The sequence below is a fragment of the Leptosomus discolor genome, chromosome 7 (genome assembly GCF_034619465.1).
Source record: "Leptosomus discolor isolate bLepDis1 chromosome 7, bLepDis1.hap2, whole genome shotgun sequence".
NCBI classification, from domain to species: domain Eukaryota; kingdom Metazoa; phylum Chordata; class Aves; order Leptosomiformes; family Leptosomidae; genus Leptosomus; species Leptosomus discolor.
In genome coordinates, this window is record NC_141397.1 from 28,667,231 (window position 1) to 28,684,069 (window position 16,839).

The window sequence follows — 16,839 nt, forward strand, 5'->3', positions numbered from 1 at the left end:
CTCATTCCCTGAAGCAAGCAACCTTGTGTTGAACCCCCAGCTTTCAGTCAACACAGGACATGAGATCATTTTGTTACAGAATGGGAGAGAGAGAGAGAACCAATGTAAAAAAAGACCAACAGAAACAATGTAGGGCAAAATTAAGATTGTTCCCAAAATAGTAAAGAAAGAGAAATGAGCTATCACAAATATTTAAGTCACTTATATAAAGTATAAAAATAAATTCTGTCATTTGTCCAAGTTCTTGGAAGGAACAAATGAAAACCAGCACTTTGGATAATATTTATTGCTTGCAATGGCTACGGTGTCACAGCACAGTTTCATGCAGTATCTCCATTTCAGGGTTGTGTTTTGTCACAGTTGACCACATATGTATTGGTCAAGCAGAGATACAGGCAGCACAACCTGTCCCAGTGCACTTAGCAGGAATGGAAATATCAGAGGTGTAAGCATCATCTCAACTCGCTTGAACAGACTGGGGACTGGGCTCCCAAACCTGGCTGCGCTCCAGGGCTCAGCCTCTCAAAGCCAGCTCACGATTGTTGCTGCTGCAATTCAAGAGCTTTCACGGAAACGATCACACGGGTAACACAAGAAAATGGAAACCACCTCCTCCAGCTCCTTTCCTGCAATTGAGCAGTGGATGGTTCGAACGCTTGCATGTGCCAGGGCCTGCACTGACATCTCCAAGTCACAGGGAGCTGGAGGGCTCAAAATTCCTCTTCACCATCAACTGCAGAGCTCACTCAATGGGGCAAGCCAGCAGCCTTTCCTCAGCAAGCTGCTTCTGAGGTGGGGGGTCATGAACCACAAATGGGAACTGGACTCACTCACTTGCACAGGGGTCATATTTTTCATACAAAATTAGGGTTGTTACCATCTGAATTTCTCAGGCTTTTGTACTGTACCAGGTACGAAGCAACAGTTTCCCCCTGTGGCACATAACCAAAAGAGTGATTCAGAAACACTCGGTGATCGGCTTAATGATTTAAAAGGAGTAGTTTATAGTTATTACATTTCGCATGAAACAACATTTTCTCTGAATAAAGAAAATCCTTACAAGAAAACAGTAACAAAAAAAGATACCGCTTTACAACTTTTCACTCTGCTTTCAAAGACTTTGTACCCGAAAGACAGAGCAGAGCTTGAAAAGCAAAAATCAGAGTTTACAGGTTCTGCTGCTCCAGCACTGCTGCTGCTTCTGCACTTGTAGGAACACTTGCCAAATTTATTTTTTTTATTATTATTTAAGGGCTGAAAACCTCAACACTGCCTGAAATCATCCAAGGTATCTTACAGACAACCTCAGCTATCCAGTCAGTTCTCAACACATCCATGATCCACTGCATGTCAGAGACACAAGAGGGTAAAAACTTCACATACACTTCAACATCTTTTTTGTTTGATTGTTTGGGAGGTTTTTTGTTTGGTTTGGTTTTTGTTTTGTTTTGTTTTTTACTCCTGGAGCATGATGAAGTTTCTGGCTTTTCAATGTTTGCATCCTTTCTAACTCCCAGAGCAAAAGCACACAAGCTGAATTTGCAAGCAGAGTGACAGAGCTTAGTCTCTTACAAGGAAAGGATTTTAAAAGCCTTTCCATCAGACCATGTCCCTATACACTTGAACTTCATAAAATCCACTTTTTCATGGCCAATCCTACATTTCACTTGGTGCTCTCTATATCCTGGTGGGCTAAAAATATGTGAAACAAGGTATACATTCATATAAGACATACCCTGTTTTAACTTACATTCTTTTTTAGTTGTTTCTATTTTTACACTCTTTTCTTCTCACCAAAGTTACATTAATGTCAGTTCCCTTATAGTCAGTCTTGCCAAATGAGAAGCTGTGTCTGCTAATAGGATGAAAATTACTAAGCCGTGACAAGTTTAACCAGTTGTATTTTTAACTTATTTTGTCATCTAAGGAAGTCTTAAGTGATGCAGCGTGTGTGCCAAAAGAAGGAAGTAGTAAATCTACTTTACTCTCACATTAGATTCCCTCAGATTTACAGCTAACTCTTCCCAGCTCAGCCTAGAATTTAACAACAGACCTGGGTCTTCTCTCAGGACACAAAAAAAGCTACATAAACTATTCCTTTTCATGATTATTTGTTATTACAGTCAGGCTATCACCCAGTCCTAGCCTTACGCCATATTCACATATCGCAGAGTAAAACATATTCAGTGCCTTGAAACGTATGTATAAATGGAGACTAAAAATAGCTAGAACAACAAGATGGCAATAAAATAATCTGATTTGCATAAAAAGCATGCAAAAGCCATTCTTTAATTAGTTTTCCGCTTTTCACAGAGAAGATAAATGCTCATAAATAATTTCAAGGAGGACGTTATTTACATGAAGCTGCTTCTGTTACATACGAGAAATCATGAACACCAATAGGTACAACTTAGGCAGAAAAAGTTGACAATAAAGACAGACTAGAAGATCCTCTAATGAAATTTTCTGTGAAACACTGAAGTTGCTACGTTATGTTCGTGGTAGAATTTGATCAGAGAAACCTCTTTAATGCATTAACATTGTTTTTGCTTAAGAATCAATCAGTTAATTATGTTCTATGCAGCCTTTACAATATTCCCTTGTGAAAATTGTTCATTTAAAGTTGTGTAGCACACATAGCAACACAAATTTTAACATTAGATTAAAAAAAAAAAAGGCACATTACACCATGAGCCAGCCATAGGACACCAAAGGAAGAAACAAACCCTCAAAATTAGATTGAACATATTCCTAAAATTTTACTACTTTACCGCTGTGATAATAGCTTTCAACAGAACGCTTATTTTCAAAGATGATCCTTTTTTCAAAGCAAAAATGACCACTGAAAGTAAGCACAGCGGCCACAAATGTTTGATGAGAGAAAAGGCCACTGTAAAATCATGACACACTGGAGAAGCACAAAGCTGATTTGCCTAATGTATCCCATCCTTAAGAACATCTCGTATATAAAGTCAGGAAACCAGCTTAAGCGTATACTATCAGGTCAAAGACACTGTGGGCAAGCGGAAAACAACTGGAACTTCCAGATAACTACCTATTTCAACTCTCCAGAGGAGAGCAGCTAGCACAGGACAACACGCAGGTTCCAGGTACAGAATACTGAACAAAAAATAACTAGGACTGCAGGAGAGGTCACAGAGCTCTACAAGGGGAATTGATAATTAGAATTATGCAACAAACTGGAAGCCTATGAGCAGGGATGATCACCAGCACAACCATACCATCTGTAACTACCTCGTTGCATATGGAAACACCAGTGTGCACATGGGGGTGAGGGTAACAGCACAGCATATGGGCCTTTCCTCAATTGTTTCTGGACCTCAGGAGTCTTAAGATTCAGTTCCACAACTGAAGTTACATAGTGGGGGACAAAGGGAGAAATGGCATTTTCTGTGAAAAAAGCTCTACACCTGCAACCTATTACTCCCACATTTCTTCAAACATATTGTCAGGCACTTTTGGTATGAATTAGGGCACTGGATAAGCATTACGTGAGCATCTGTAACAGTCTCCCAGAAGACTCAAGTCTGTTCTGACTATGAGGGGGTTATAGGTTTGGAACATTCCCAGAAGCCACAGCCAGCAAAATTAATTGTTTTCTTTTTAGCCTAGAGGGGAGTTTTCTGTTGGAAGTTGCCTCCAGTGTTTCCTGATGAAGTGCCCTGCTCATTCCTTCCTAAGGGTAGCAAAATAAAAGGGTGATAATTTTAGGCACTCCCCAGTTTGGACAGGATAAGCCGACCGTGTACATGTGTGTCCCCGAGATTACCGCACAGACTGATATTCCTCCATGTGTTATAAACAGGAAAACCACTAAGACAAACAAGCTGTTCCCTATTGTAATTTTCTGCAGCAATACTCTAGTATTAAGCGTATTCCCCCTAACTGTAAATTTGTCCCAAAGAAGTACTAATAAACTTTTACGGCACAATTTGCCATCATGTGTTTAGTTTATATCACTCTGTACAAAAAACAAGCTTAGAAAATTTCTAAAATGGTAGTGTTGCCTTCCTTGTTGCTTCTTTCCACCTGAGAAAACAAGCTTTTTGGTTAACCAGGAGTGCCAGAGAAAGCAAAAATATTCCTATCCATCATTACCTACCTTTTGAAATGACTTTTCCTAGCACAAAGTGCAGCACCTCTTTTATCTCTGTTTGACCATTCACTTCCTAAAAGGGCTGTCAGTGGGAGATGCAATGACTCCTCCCAGACAAAAGCCCCATGGACAGCCTCTCCAAATCATGGGCTCTGGTATCCTCCTCCCTAAAGAGCCATGCTCTGTCCAGGACTTAATCTGCCCCCCCTGGGTCTCCAAAAGGTTTAACCTGCAAATCAAATCTCTTTTCGAGGAACTACAGGATCAGACAGAAAGGCATCAGTGGACAGACAGTAAAGCCATGCACATACCTGCTACTGAATGTCTAAGAGCAGCAGCGAAGTGTCAGGCTTCATTAAGACTTTACATGTAATAAAAGTAATTCTCACCTCTGTTAAAACTTAAGAACTCTAACTGAAAAAAAAAAAACCCATATTTCTTTCCCATTACAGAATATATCAAAGCGACAAGTTTATCAAAGGGCTCAAGATTAAAGATTTGGATCCCTTTAGGGTTTACCAGGAAACACTACAGTTTAAAACATGGGTAAAAAGAAATACAAGGCAGGCAACGCAGAATTTCAGCAGCCACAGTGCTTTAAGTCTACCGACTGAGTCTCATTCAAGATGGTATTTATTTCATTTGGGGAGCATAAAATCCCTCTACTTGGATTCATGAAGGTGATTGACCAGGTACTTTGTCTGACAGCAGCTCCACCAAAGCAACCAAGTTTCTGCCTGGGCCATAAACAACATACTTGTCCTTTTTCATACGTACTGGCAAAAGCCAAAGAGCAACAGTAAACTAAAGTAAAATTAGTTACCTTGCTAAAACTTGAAATGGGATGGAGGTTTTTTTTGTTTTGTTGTTTTTATGATGGACAAGCTTTGTACATAGTAGAAAACACTCAAAGGCACTCTCCAACAGAAAGGAGGAGACATTTGCTACACAGTTAAATCATCTATTAGTGTAACGGGGGCAAAAACTAATTTCTTTAAAAATCTGGGAAGATGGGCACAGGAGGGCATCTGGACAAAACCTCTGCCTTCAGCTTACAGCTGAAAACCTCCCACAGGCCTCAGGGCACAAGGCTCTTTGGGTTACCAAACAGCCCTAATAGCTACACCACCCAGTAAAAAGCCCCCAGTTACTAGCACAGTATCTGCTACAATTTGCTCTTCCATGTTGCCACACTACTAACCCTAGCAGATCTTATAGGACTTAACTACTCGCAGCACAGGTCCCCTCTGAGAGGATGCTACTGCCAGGCACGTTTGGCAGCCTCATTTTAGCCACAGTGTGCAGGACAGTTTCAAACTTGAGTAAAAGCTCATTCTTCAAGGACAATTTTACTTGCTCTTAGTGAACCTTGCAAAAACCTTTGCAAAAGCCAAAGACAACTCCATAGTCATTAACAGGATTTAAATCTTGATATAGTTAACGCTCAGCTCAGTCTTCCCACAAACTCCTAATACTGTTTCTGGTATGTCTAAATCCCTGTACTTAAGAGGCAATCAAAAGGAACCCAGAGTTATGCAGCTAACAACTGTTCTTCCCTTGCCCATATGAGCTATTCAGGAAAAAATGCAGCTTCTCTTCTCCCTCACTTAGTTTTCAAGGTGAGACATCAGCTTTACACAGTGCCAGACAGGGTGTATCTGAAAGGAGAGGGCTGATCACTTTACAACAGAGTAAGCCAACAGAAAATGCTATATTTATTTTCCTAAGATTGTATTTATTTTGCTCTGCTGGAGGGGAGGCAGACTGTGCTAACAGATCATGAGCACACTTTGCGCAGTTTTGGAAAACAGAATTGTTCCGGAAAGTATGCTTCTGTAAATAAACCTCTGCACTTCGTGATCACCCAACCTATCCCACAGCCCGTTAAGGTTGGACATATACTATGACTGCATCTGGCTCAGCCTGACAGTTTCTCCAGTTGGCTCACTGAAAGGGAAAAAAATAAATGATATAAAACAACCAAAAGGAACAAACCCAAAGATATCAACTCTGCTCTTGGTCTTAGCGCCGAATCTCACTGCAGCCATCATTCCTGGCAAAACTACACAGCAGCTTTCATCTTTCTTGCAGCGACGATAAACTTCCTGCTGCAGGCTGGAACAGGTCAGTGCTCCCTTTGTCTGCGCAGTGGTCCAAACTCTGTGAAATTCTAGATAACCATGACTAAGTTTTCATAGCTGTTGCTGCTGTGAAAGCAGTCACTGGTTCAAGTGTTATCCCCGACTTGCCCTGATTTCTCCCCTCTCCCAGGGAAAGGTTTAGCAGGACCAGACAGGTCACTACCACAAAATGCTGCACTCTGAGGGACTGGTTTTCACCTCTTCCTCCTCAAAGCAGTGGTTATCATCCACATCCAATACATGATCCATCACTTGTAGCACCAGCATACCAGGAAAGGCCTCGCCAAGTGTGAGTAACCAGGCTCAGCCTGGAGCCACCAAACTTAAGAGTGCTTCAGCAGAAGCTCTGTCGATAATGCTCCCTCTCCAAAAGGCTCTGTGTTGACAGTATGGGAGAAACCAGCCCCATTCAAAAAAAAAAAAAAAATTAAGTTAAAAAAAAACCCCACAAAACAAAACCCCAAAACTTCACAATAAACTCTTCAGTGTCTCTGGCTGTCCCTCTTTATCCTGCAACACTACCAGCCAAACCTTAACATAGAGATGCTAATTCACAGGCAGACAGCTTTCAGAAGAAAGCTCATCTTGCGAATCAAAATTATACCATCCCTACCTCACATGTGATGGTGAGACTGAATGCTTTGCTACCCAGACTTTAGGAAAAAAAATTGCTATGGATTAAGAGTAAGACTTGAATACATGCATGTGTGTCCCCTCAGATGAGATCAAAGAGCTACAGAGGGAGAAACAATCACAACCACAGACAGTGACTAAAACTGGCAGGCACTAGAAATGAAGTTGTGTGAGATCAGCAGCCCAGAGTATCTTTAGAGACCCGAAGTAACAGTGACGCATAGCAGATAAAGGCCAGAAATATACTTATAAAAAGGGAAATTCTTGGCTGCAGAATTCAGCAGTGAACAAAACATAGCTGTGCAATTTCTGCTGAAAAGGCAACATTTTATTCCAAACCTGCCTGTACAAACACAGCATGAGCTCCTCACCTACAGGCAGTTAAGAAAAGCCTTTGCTGTCACTGCTCCTCTGCTGCTTCTCAGCCCCATCCTCCCCATGAGCTATGGCCGGATTCATTAAGAGTTAATACAATGAGCAACGTGAGACTGCTTAAAACAACCAGTCAGTCACCAAGATAAGGATCTCTGGAAAATATAAATGCTGTGTCTGGTTTAATCAGGTGCCAGGACTGCTGATGGTGTTTGAAGCTACAAGGTTCACTCTGCACACAGACAGCAGTGACTAGTAGCAACAGGCAGCCCAGCTGCCTGGCCCGTGGTGGGGTAAGAAACCAGACAGTGATACTTAATAAATGCAGGCATGGTACAAGGGGCTTTCGCCACCATCACCATTACACCTTCGCGATAAATCAAGGAAGATGAGATCTGACTCCGCATAGATCCGCAGGCACAATGTGCTTTGCATCAAATTCTCTCATCCTATCCACAGGCAAATCTATCTTAAATACTAGAGAAGCCCACATAAGCAGGAAACAACCAGGGCAGTTGCTGGAAATGCGAAACAACGTTTCCTCAGCGCTGATGCCCTGATCACAGCACGTCTTAAACATACAGCTCAAGTCTTTTGAGCACCATCAAACGAGTGCATTTCCCAAGAGAAAACTACATTTCAGCTGCCAGCCCAGATATTAAGTAAGATAAAGACGACACTTGTAAAGCCTCCAAACCCATTTACTTTCTTCATCTTTGCTGTTTCTACCCACTTCTGCACCTCTGCTCCTTCTCCTCTCGGTACCACGTTCCATTTTCTCACATTTATGTTTGCTGTTCCTTCTACCAAAAGCCAAATCCATTTTAAAAAAAGTTAATCAGACTTTTGCTTCATTTTCCTCCAGCAATATTGAGGGAAGGTTACCACGTAATGTATTTATCTCCTGTCACTAGTTTTACCACCATTGAAGGAGACTGGCAGCACCATCATCCCTGGGTGGACGGAGAAGGAACTGTCCAGCAGCAGAGCACCTCCCAAGAGACAGTGTAGATCAGCTACGTGCTGACATAAGATAATCGGCGATGCTCCTGAACTTCTCAATTAATGGCCACTTGCACCAGAGCTGTCCATTTTCTACTGAACACATCAGTCAAACCTCCAAAGGTCGTTTAAGTTAAAACAAATGCAGCTTTTGCAGATGACACCTGAGGCGCTGAGTGTATTGGAATTACTGTCTAGGTATACTAAAGAATTAAAGTTTCTTAATGAGAAACCATCAAACAGGTTCCAATGGAGAGGGGAGGGGAAAGAAAGAAAAATCAGAAAACTGCATCTCTCCTCTACTTCCCCACACCCACTACAAAACCAGACTCAAAGCATTTTCAAGTCCCAAAGCATTTCCATTTCATTCTCTGTTCTCAACCAGAAAAACACATTTTCTCATGAATTACCATAATTCTAGCAACCTGAACTGTAATTCAGTAGCCTGCCTCGTACAAGATCAAGTTCTGAGCTACACTTACCCTACAGACCTGAGATCTATTTATCTCAGTCATGCAATTATGAGGAAAGACAAACTGTAACACTCAAATTCATTAGCAGCAATAAGAACAGTAGCTCCTCTCCTGAAAGGGGACCACAAATAGGAAAGGAGTCAAACTCAAAACAATGAGACTTATAAACTGCAAATAATATAATGATTATCTCTGTCAGTTTATTTGCAGCCTGCAACTCTTTCAGCACTCAGTTTCATCGGGGTCTCTTGAGATCAAATCTGTCAAAAGAAATCACAGCAACCTTGTATAGGTCTAGTTTTTCCATGACTTCTCAGTCCTTCTCTTTTATGCCTCCAACATATTAGAACTACATGTTGGTAATATAAGGTCAACCAGCAAGGCCTGACACAGGCTTCCATTTAAACACAACCTACAGAGCTCTGCTCCATGCCATTTGGACTAGACACCTTATTTACCTAGTAGGGCTTGTCAAGCTAGCGTATGAGGTCACGCAGAAGTCCAAATAGCTTCTCTGTCCTTGATCACAGGCAGTCCAGAACTGACATCCTCATGTTACCATATAATCTGATCTGTTACCGGGGATTCAACTGAACAACAAAAAAGTGAACAGATTAAGGATGGAACTGCAAACAGCTCAAATGCAAACAGCTTTGAGCAATGAGATGTAGCTAAAGATGTCCTTGCTCCCTGCAGGGGTGTTGGACTAGATGACCTCTACAGGTCCCTTCCAACCCCAACTATTCTGCAATTCTTATAATTCAATTTGCCATGGAGGCAAATTCATAACGCATACAGTAAAATAAAAGGAAAGAGTAACGTCTAAGTGAAATACTTCATCTATTTTAAGGCCAAATCTTTTATCACCCATTCCATCACAAAACTATGCAATCAAGGATGTTTCCAGTTGGAGTTTGGAGAGGGGTTTTTTTGTTTGTTTTTCAGGGTTTTTGTTTTACTAGCTGTTACTTAAGGATAGCAGTGAAAGATCATGACCCCATTTCCACTCCTCCAGAGTCTGCAGGGCTCTCTTTGATGTTTCTAATGTCATGTAGCCTCGTGGATCATATCACCTTTCTCATGAAAGCACAGGGATTATCTTTCTTCACTACTTTGCATTCTCCCTTACACAAAAAAATGACACTTCCTGCTATTCTTCCAACTGTGAAAAATAGGTGCTTATATCATATAGAAAGCCAGTAGCCTTGTTTGTTAACCAGCTGGTTTGCTTTAAGTTGTTGTTACGTTTAAACACGTTTAAATGTTTCTCTTGCCTATAAAAGTCAAATTTCCCAGGAATTCTCCAGAACAATAGTTCATACCTTTGCATTCCCAACATCAGCTAGAAATGCCACAATAAATCAAATAGTTTCCTGGGCATATGTTGCTCTTTAACGAATTCAATGCAGTACCCAAAAACTACAACAGGACTAATCTGAAAGGAATCGTTATTAGGTTAAGATAGAAAAGGACATGCTCCTTTTCATCTGAACTCAACTTATTAAAACTGAACCAATGTGCTCATTTGAGAAAAAACAGAATTAGTAAACTCACAGCCACATTTTCTAAGTAATGGTAGTCTCATATGTCTACATTTAAGGAGTTTTTCCACACCATAAAGTAAAGGTTGTTCCAGAAACAAACAAAAAAAGATATCTAGTCTCTTCCCAGAGATCCACTCAACAGGACATCATTTCCTCCTTGGTGGTCCCTTTATTTATTTTATTTTCTCTCAATAGCCATGCACAAAACGTCAGTGAAGTCAAAAGATGAATCTTATCTCCCATTCTCACAGTTTTTAGGGACAAAGAAGCTTCCTGGAAAAGTTTATACACTTAGGGATGTCTGGGCCTGCTGGATTCTCAAAACAAGACAGTGCCAAGTGATATCCACTGAATTTAGGACATAGGTCATACTATGGGAATATGTCCTTCAGTAAGGAGAATATGCAACTCAGCCACACAACCATATTGCCACATACTGTCCTTTAGACTGGTGATACAGATTAGTGCTTGTAAGACATACGCAGTTTAAAAGGTACATCTCCTTCCTATATAATTCTCAAATCCATTCTGTACATTTCTCAGATGAGAAGAAAACTATTGTGATTACTTTGCAAACAGAATGGCACCTGAGTGACATTTCTTCAACAACAGCTGCCAAGCGAAGATAACTACAGTCCTAGTAGACCCCAAAGAGTTTGCCACAAGAAGAACAGACCGTCTCTATGTCCCAGCATGTCTGGAAAATGCTCTCTGTATCTCTAGGACCATGACACATGTGAAATTAAGTTATCCCACTGCTATTTTCAAGCCCAGATGAAATCCAGGGCGCTTTTCAGACCCAAGAGCTCAAGTGCTTCAGGACAGACCCCATATTATGCGTCATTCCCATGCAGAGTGCATCACCAGTCCCTTGTGCAGTCAGACCTTACACAAAACCAAACACTAAACCTGCTGCTCCTGCCAAAGCAAAACTTTGCCTCCTTATTTTGAGTATAACAAATGTAGCAATATACCAAGCCAAAATAAGAAAGAAATCCCCTGCAAGTGTGCCTGATGAAAGTAAATAAAAGACATATTGCTGGCACCAGGTCCTGAAGGCCTGATCATGCTCAGACTGACAAATCATGCCAAGGAAGAAGTTCTGAGCTTCCACCCAAAAAATTTCATCCACCTGTCAGACAAACAAAGAAGATCTGAAGCCAAGCAGCACAACTTTAATTGGTTGAATATTTAAAAAAAAAAAAAAGTGGAGTTGCAGTGAGGCCAGCGTAAGTAAGGACAGGAATGAACCGACCTTGACATATGCTAGGTAATGCTCGCACTTTTCCTGCATGTACGACAGTTGTAACTTCTCTGTGATCTGCCCCGCTGTCTCTCCAGAAGTCACAAAGTAAACTCTGAGTTGCTGGCTCTTTTCCTTCTTTGCCACATCAGCAGTCAAGTTATAATTCAGACCTGTTTTAAAAAGGAAGAAGAAGAAAACAAAGGATGTCAGTGAACAATAGATTTTTTTCTAGCCACCCATCAATGGATCCTGTTGCCCTCGGGGGCATGTGTGCTTGAAGAAAGGTCAACCCTTGCAGGCCCCTCAATCAATCATTAAGTTTCCTGCGGCTGCACAAAACCAAATCCAATTACTAATGTACTCACAGGTTTCATGTCACTAAGTCCCCCAACCCATCCTTTCCCGTAGGAAATGATGTGTAAAAATACATCTAGTAGACACGTACACTTAATGAAAAAACAAAACATCACAAAACCAAGATGCTTAAGCTACGTTGCTAGCAGAAAAAGCAAAAACACAAACACAAATGACAACAGCAGCAAACAAACAACAGCAGCCTCAAGCTTTGTTTTCCTTCTAGAACAGCACAAACCATACAAAGGTCGACCAGGATGTGGCACTTCCTGACAATTACTTTTGCTGATTTGCAGTCATCTTAGCATTTAGACTCTAACTTTAGGTCACTGCCTTGCACTCACTATCCCCCTCTTAGATGCTGCACATCCCTGGCAGTTTATAGAAGACACACCCAGAGACTAATGAGCTATATCTCTGTAAATCCTGTTTCCTACTGTTCTACGGGATAGACAGCTTAACATAATCAGTCAGTTCATGACTACATGTATCTGGGTTCAAAAGAAAACTTAGTGACCTAGAGTAGCTGCACAGTGATTGAATGCTCCAAGCTGTCTATACCTTTCCTGTTGGTAAATGCAATAACAGGAGCAATGAAACTGCAACAGAAGCATGAACACTTGTTCTGCTGCTGTCTACAGACAAGAGAAACACTGACTGTGAGGTCCTTTCACTCATCACAGACCATGGCCTGTTTTGTTTTCAGCTTCTATCCGGGCAATAATGGGAGTACCATAAGATTGGCTCACTATAAATGGCTTAATTAGTTGATAATCTTCTTAAACGACAGCCAGCACCAGCTCCTGTGCTGATTCATTATATATGTAGGTTGCCTGCCAAATTATTGCTTTGGCTTTTATTTATGTTTCAAGTCCTAAATGATTGATGCCAGATAATATATTCCCCATCAATGTAAACATTTTTAAAGTCAGAATTTTACAAACAATCAATGTAAATGTAACACATTCTTGGACTGAGGTCTTCTACACCAAGTTTCAGCAAGGGGTCTTTGCTGGGTTTTGGAGTGTTTTTATTTAGCTTTGTGGCGGTATTTTTTCTTAAAATCAATGAAAATACTAATATCTCTAAATTAACATGGCTGCCAAAGCTATCATCTCAAATCATTTCTCCACCAAAATCGCACTACTTTGAAGAATTTATTTAAAAATGTTGTAAAATCCAGTGCAAAAGTCTTTGTGAATATTCACAATTCACATAATTCAAAGCAACCTTAGTTTCATTTGAAATGTGTTGCATCCTGACGAAAAGCTCACTCAAAAGTTCACACAAAGCAACCAGAGACATAGCCTAGCTAGTAAGAGAAGCCACAGCTGAGGAATCAGCATAACTACCATCACAAGCTTCACCTGAACTGTTTTTTTTGCTTGCTTTTGGCAGAATAACTTGCTCTAGAGGGATAATGCCTTGAAAGTTGTTTCAAACTCTCATACTCTCAGCATCAAAAACTCTCACCGAAGTGGTATTTGTTCAGTCCCACTAAAAAGCATTACCTAAACAGCAACACCAGGTTTAGCCTGTTTAAAATCCCAGCAGTCTCTTTAACTTTTTTTTTCTTCTGTTTTTGAAGTGTGTATATCCCACACCCAACCCCAATTGTCTCCCTTCCGCTTTCAAGACCTCACATGCACACACACATGCTGAGGACTGCACCGGCGTCCCAAGAATAAAGACAAGACAACCCGTTACCCTGCGTAGGCAGAGGCAAAAAGCCCCACAGGGAGATGCAGCTCTCTTCAAAGGAGGAGCACCAAAGGAAGGCAGGGCTGCAGAGCTTGCAAGGGGCACCGAGGGAGGCTCAGAGGCTCCCTGAAGGAAGCACAATGTATTACCGACACTGAACAATTCCTTGCTGCAGGCGCGAGATGCATCCCAACGTGAGCCCTGTACCCGGCCTCCGAGCAAAGCAATCCCAGCTACCATCTCTCCGAAATGGCAGTGGATGTTTTCAATCAAACAGCACAGTTCCCGTCCTCCACCCTGCTTCCCCTTTATTTTGACAACTTGTTTCTATGTTGTATCCAACGATGTCACATCAGTGGAAAAACTGAAATATCATGAGTAAGGTTTTTTTTTCCCCTCCCCAGTTTCATTGCTTCCAAAAAGCAACCAGGGTAGGGAGGTAACAGGCCAAACTTAGCACTGCTGGTGGTGTGAGTTCCCCCTGCTCACTCCAGTAGGAGATGGGGATGCAAGCTTTCACTAGCAAATTAACTCTTCCAGGTAATGCCTTCAAGTATTTATCCAGCAGCTTTAAGCACCTCTATTTAGAAATGTTTCTGAGCATCTGCCCACCCAGCTTCACATGATGAAATAAAACTCTGGCATGGATTTGACGAGCTCAGATGAATGGCTTGATTCTTCTAATGACTAATCCTTTTCCATAACTAAAGTTAAATGCCTAAAAGCTTTGATAACAGTTCCTCTGAGAAATTATTGGTCATACCTGCAAGAGGACCACCAGCCAGCAGATCATGCAAGTTACTCCAGCCAGTAACCGATGCACCAAGTAATTGGCAGCAGGTATTTTATAACAGATTTTCATCCTAAGTGGTGCATACATACTCATGACACAAGAGTCAACCCCCGAAGCAGAGAGGAGTGAGGAGGGATTGAAACTGGGCAGTGGTATCCCATGACCTAAAACAGAAATCACAGCTTGCTGTGCTAATGGAGGGGATACACACCCTGAGCCACCTGGCACATCCCTTAGTCAACCAGTTAGATTATGCTACACCACACAAAAAGCAGGCAGCAAAATTCTCAGCATGAACAAGCTCATCCATAAGGGCTTGTTAAACTACTAGCTATAGCAGTGATCCCTGGGTGGAGGAGGGGAGGCACCACATGGAGAAAATGAAGAACTTACTAAATAGCAACAAAAAGCCATTGGAAGAGGAATGTGTTTCTTTGCTGTCTCTACCAGTAATTATGAGAAAGTGATTCATGAACTTTGCTTGCAGAGAAAATTCTTAAGTAACGAAAGTATTTAAAAAAAAAATTGCCCTAGCAAATGACAACATACATACAACATTCCTCCCACCTTCTTCCAAAAAGCTTTCCTTTTCCCTCCAAACCTTGTTTCAAATACTCTCTCATAGTGCTGTCCCTAGCTTCTAAGCAGGGAGCCATCCTCACTGCTCCCTACACTGAGCACACCCCCACAGCACCCCTGCTTCTGAGGTGTTCAGAGGATAGCACTGACTCAGGCCTGCATCCAAGCAGACTGGAAAAATGAGAGACAGACAGAAATAATACTCCTGCATTCAAACTACAGCAGGATACAGGTAAGAAGAGGAATGCCCACTTTTGTCAGGTTTCGATCAGGCATGTTTCTTCAGTCCTAGAAACATATTCAAACAAAGTGAAAATATCAAACAACCTGTTATCCCACACTAGATCTCACACCAGTCTTTCAGGTGACATTGGAATATGAAGACAGTCCCAGAAATGGATCAACATAAGCGATCCACATCTTAAGTGAAGGTTACAGGAGAAACTTTGAAGCAGTTTCTAATGCATCTGCCTAACTCTAGCCAAATGTCCAAACCCCTTCATTTTCATAGACACTAAAATTCACCTAATGCTCCCATTGGCACTGTTATTATTGTTGGTGATATTATCGTAGAGAAAATTATTCAGACTGGGCACAAATTTACTTTCATTCTCCTGCAAGGATGAATGCAGAAGCAGCACTTGATGCACAAAGATGCCAGTAGCCTCTGTTTTCTTGTCCTGGTCACCCAAAGCGCATGATCTGAACAGGCTGAAGCTTGCTCATCCAGGCTAGGAAAGCCTTTCTCTCATCCCTGACTTTCCTGCAGATATGGAGACACCAGGGGAGACAAAGCAATGGCCCCTCCAGTGAAGGAGGAACAGCCTGAGTAAGATTTCAAGGTGAAAGAGTAAAAACTTATTTCTTAATTTACTTATTTAAGAGTAAATGCCTTATTTCTCACACATCCAAGATGTACCAGAGGCTGTCTCTGTCGGTCGCCGTACAACTAGACACCCAGCTCTCCAGCAAGCGCTGAGGCAGAGCAAAGGGTCAAACAATGCCTGGCACACAGTGCAGAGCACATGCTTCACTTGGGCACGGCTCTTTGTTCAGACAAAACCATTTCAGCAATAAATTCATACTTCTGAAGACCATAGTCTGCAAACAGTATCCACAAAACAGATGGCAGTATCAAGCAGTATCAATAAATGCAGATCCTCAGATAGTTGTTACATGACCAGTAGTATCGCAACTACCTTGAGAAGAAAAAAAAATTTTTTAAAAAAAGAGGGTGGTTTATATGCAGTGCTAGATTAAGACAACTATCCTTCACATGCCAGTTAACAAAATAACCACATGTTCAAATAAGCATTGAAGACACACATCTGCCACAGAAGAATGCTGCCTGCATGTTCAGCGTGACTTTCTAAACGTTGTATAGTAGGTGACCAACTTCAGCTGCCCAAAAGCAGGAGCAATGACCAGCTTTTCACTAGTAAGCAGCAGGCTTGAGCATCCGTGCTGACAAGCCTTAGTGGAGCGGAGCTCCCGGTGAGCACTGTGTTCTCGCTGTCTTAACAGACTGCCCCCAGACATCTGAAGACAAGATGATCCAAACACTTTCAGCCACAAAACTTCGCCATAGCATTTTAACATCTCCATATGCCTTTCAGAGTCCAAACTGGACAATGATGTACTTACAGGGCTATTCTATTTTTGCCCCCACATTTAACCACGCAGGAGAGGAACTGTTGCAATAATCATATGAATTGTTCCACCCTTTGTTAATTGATACTCTTCAGCTGCAATATAATTAAAATGGCCTGCTAGATTACAAATTGAAAGCTTATTTGAGATATTTTATCCAAATCATATCCCCAGGGGGTTTTACACAGTCAGATAGTTCTGGCTACATTATTTTCAAGACAAATCACTTTGCTA

General features: G+C 41.5%; 1 protein-coding gene across 1 annotated transcript in view; it reads right to left on the bottom strand.

Annotated features, from left to right (window-relative positions):
- ITGA9 (integrin subunit alpha 9) overlaps positions 1–16,839 on the bottom strand; it is a 223,247-nt gene that overhangs the window by 160,001 nt on the left and 46,407 nt on the right. The window contains exon 15 of the mRNA XM_086468071.1: positions 11,538–11,698. Coding sequence (XP_086324197.1) covers positions 11,538–11,698 — 161 coding nt within the window. The remainder of the gene's footprint in view (positions 1–11,537; positions 11,699–16,839) is intronic.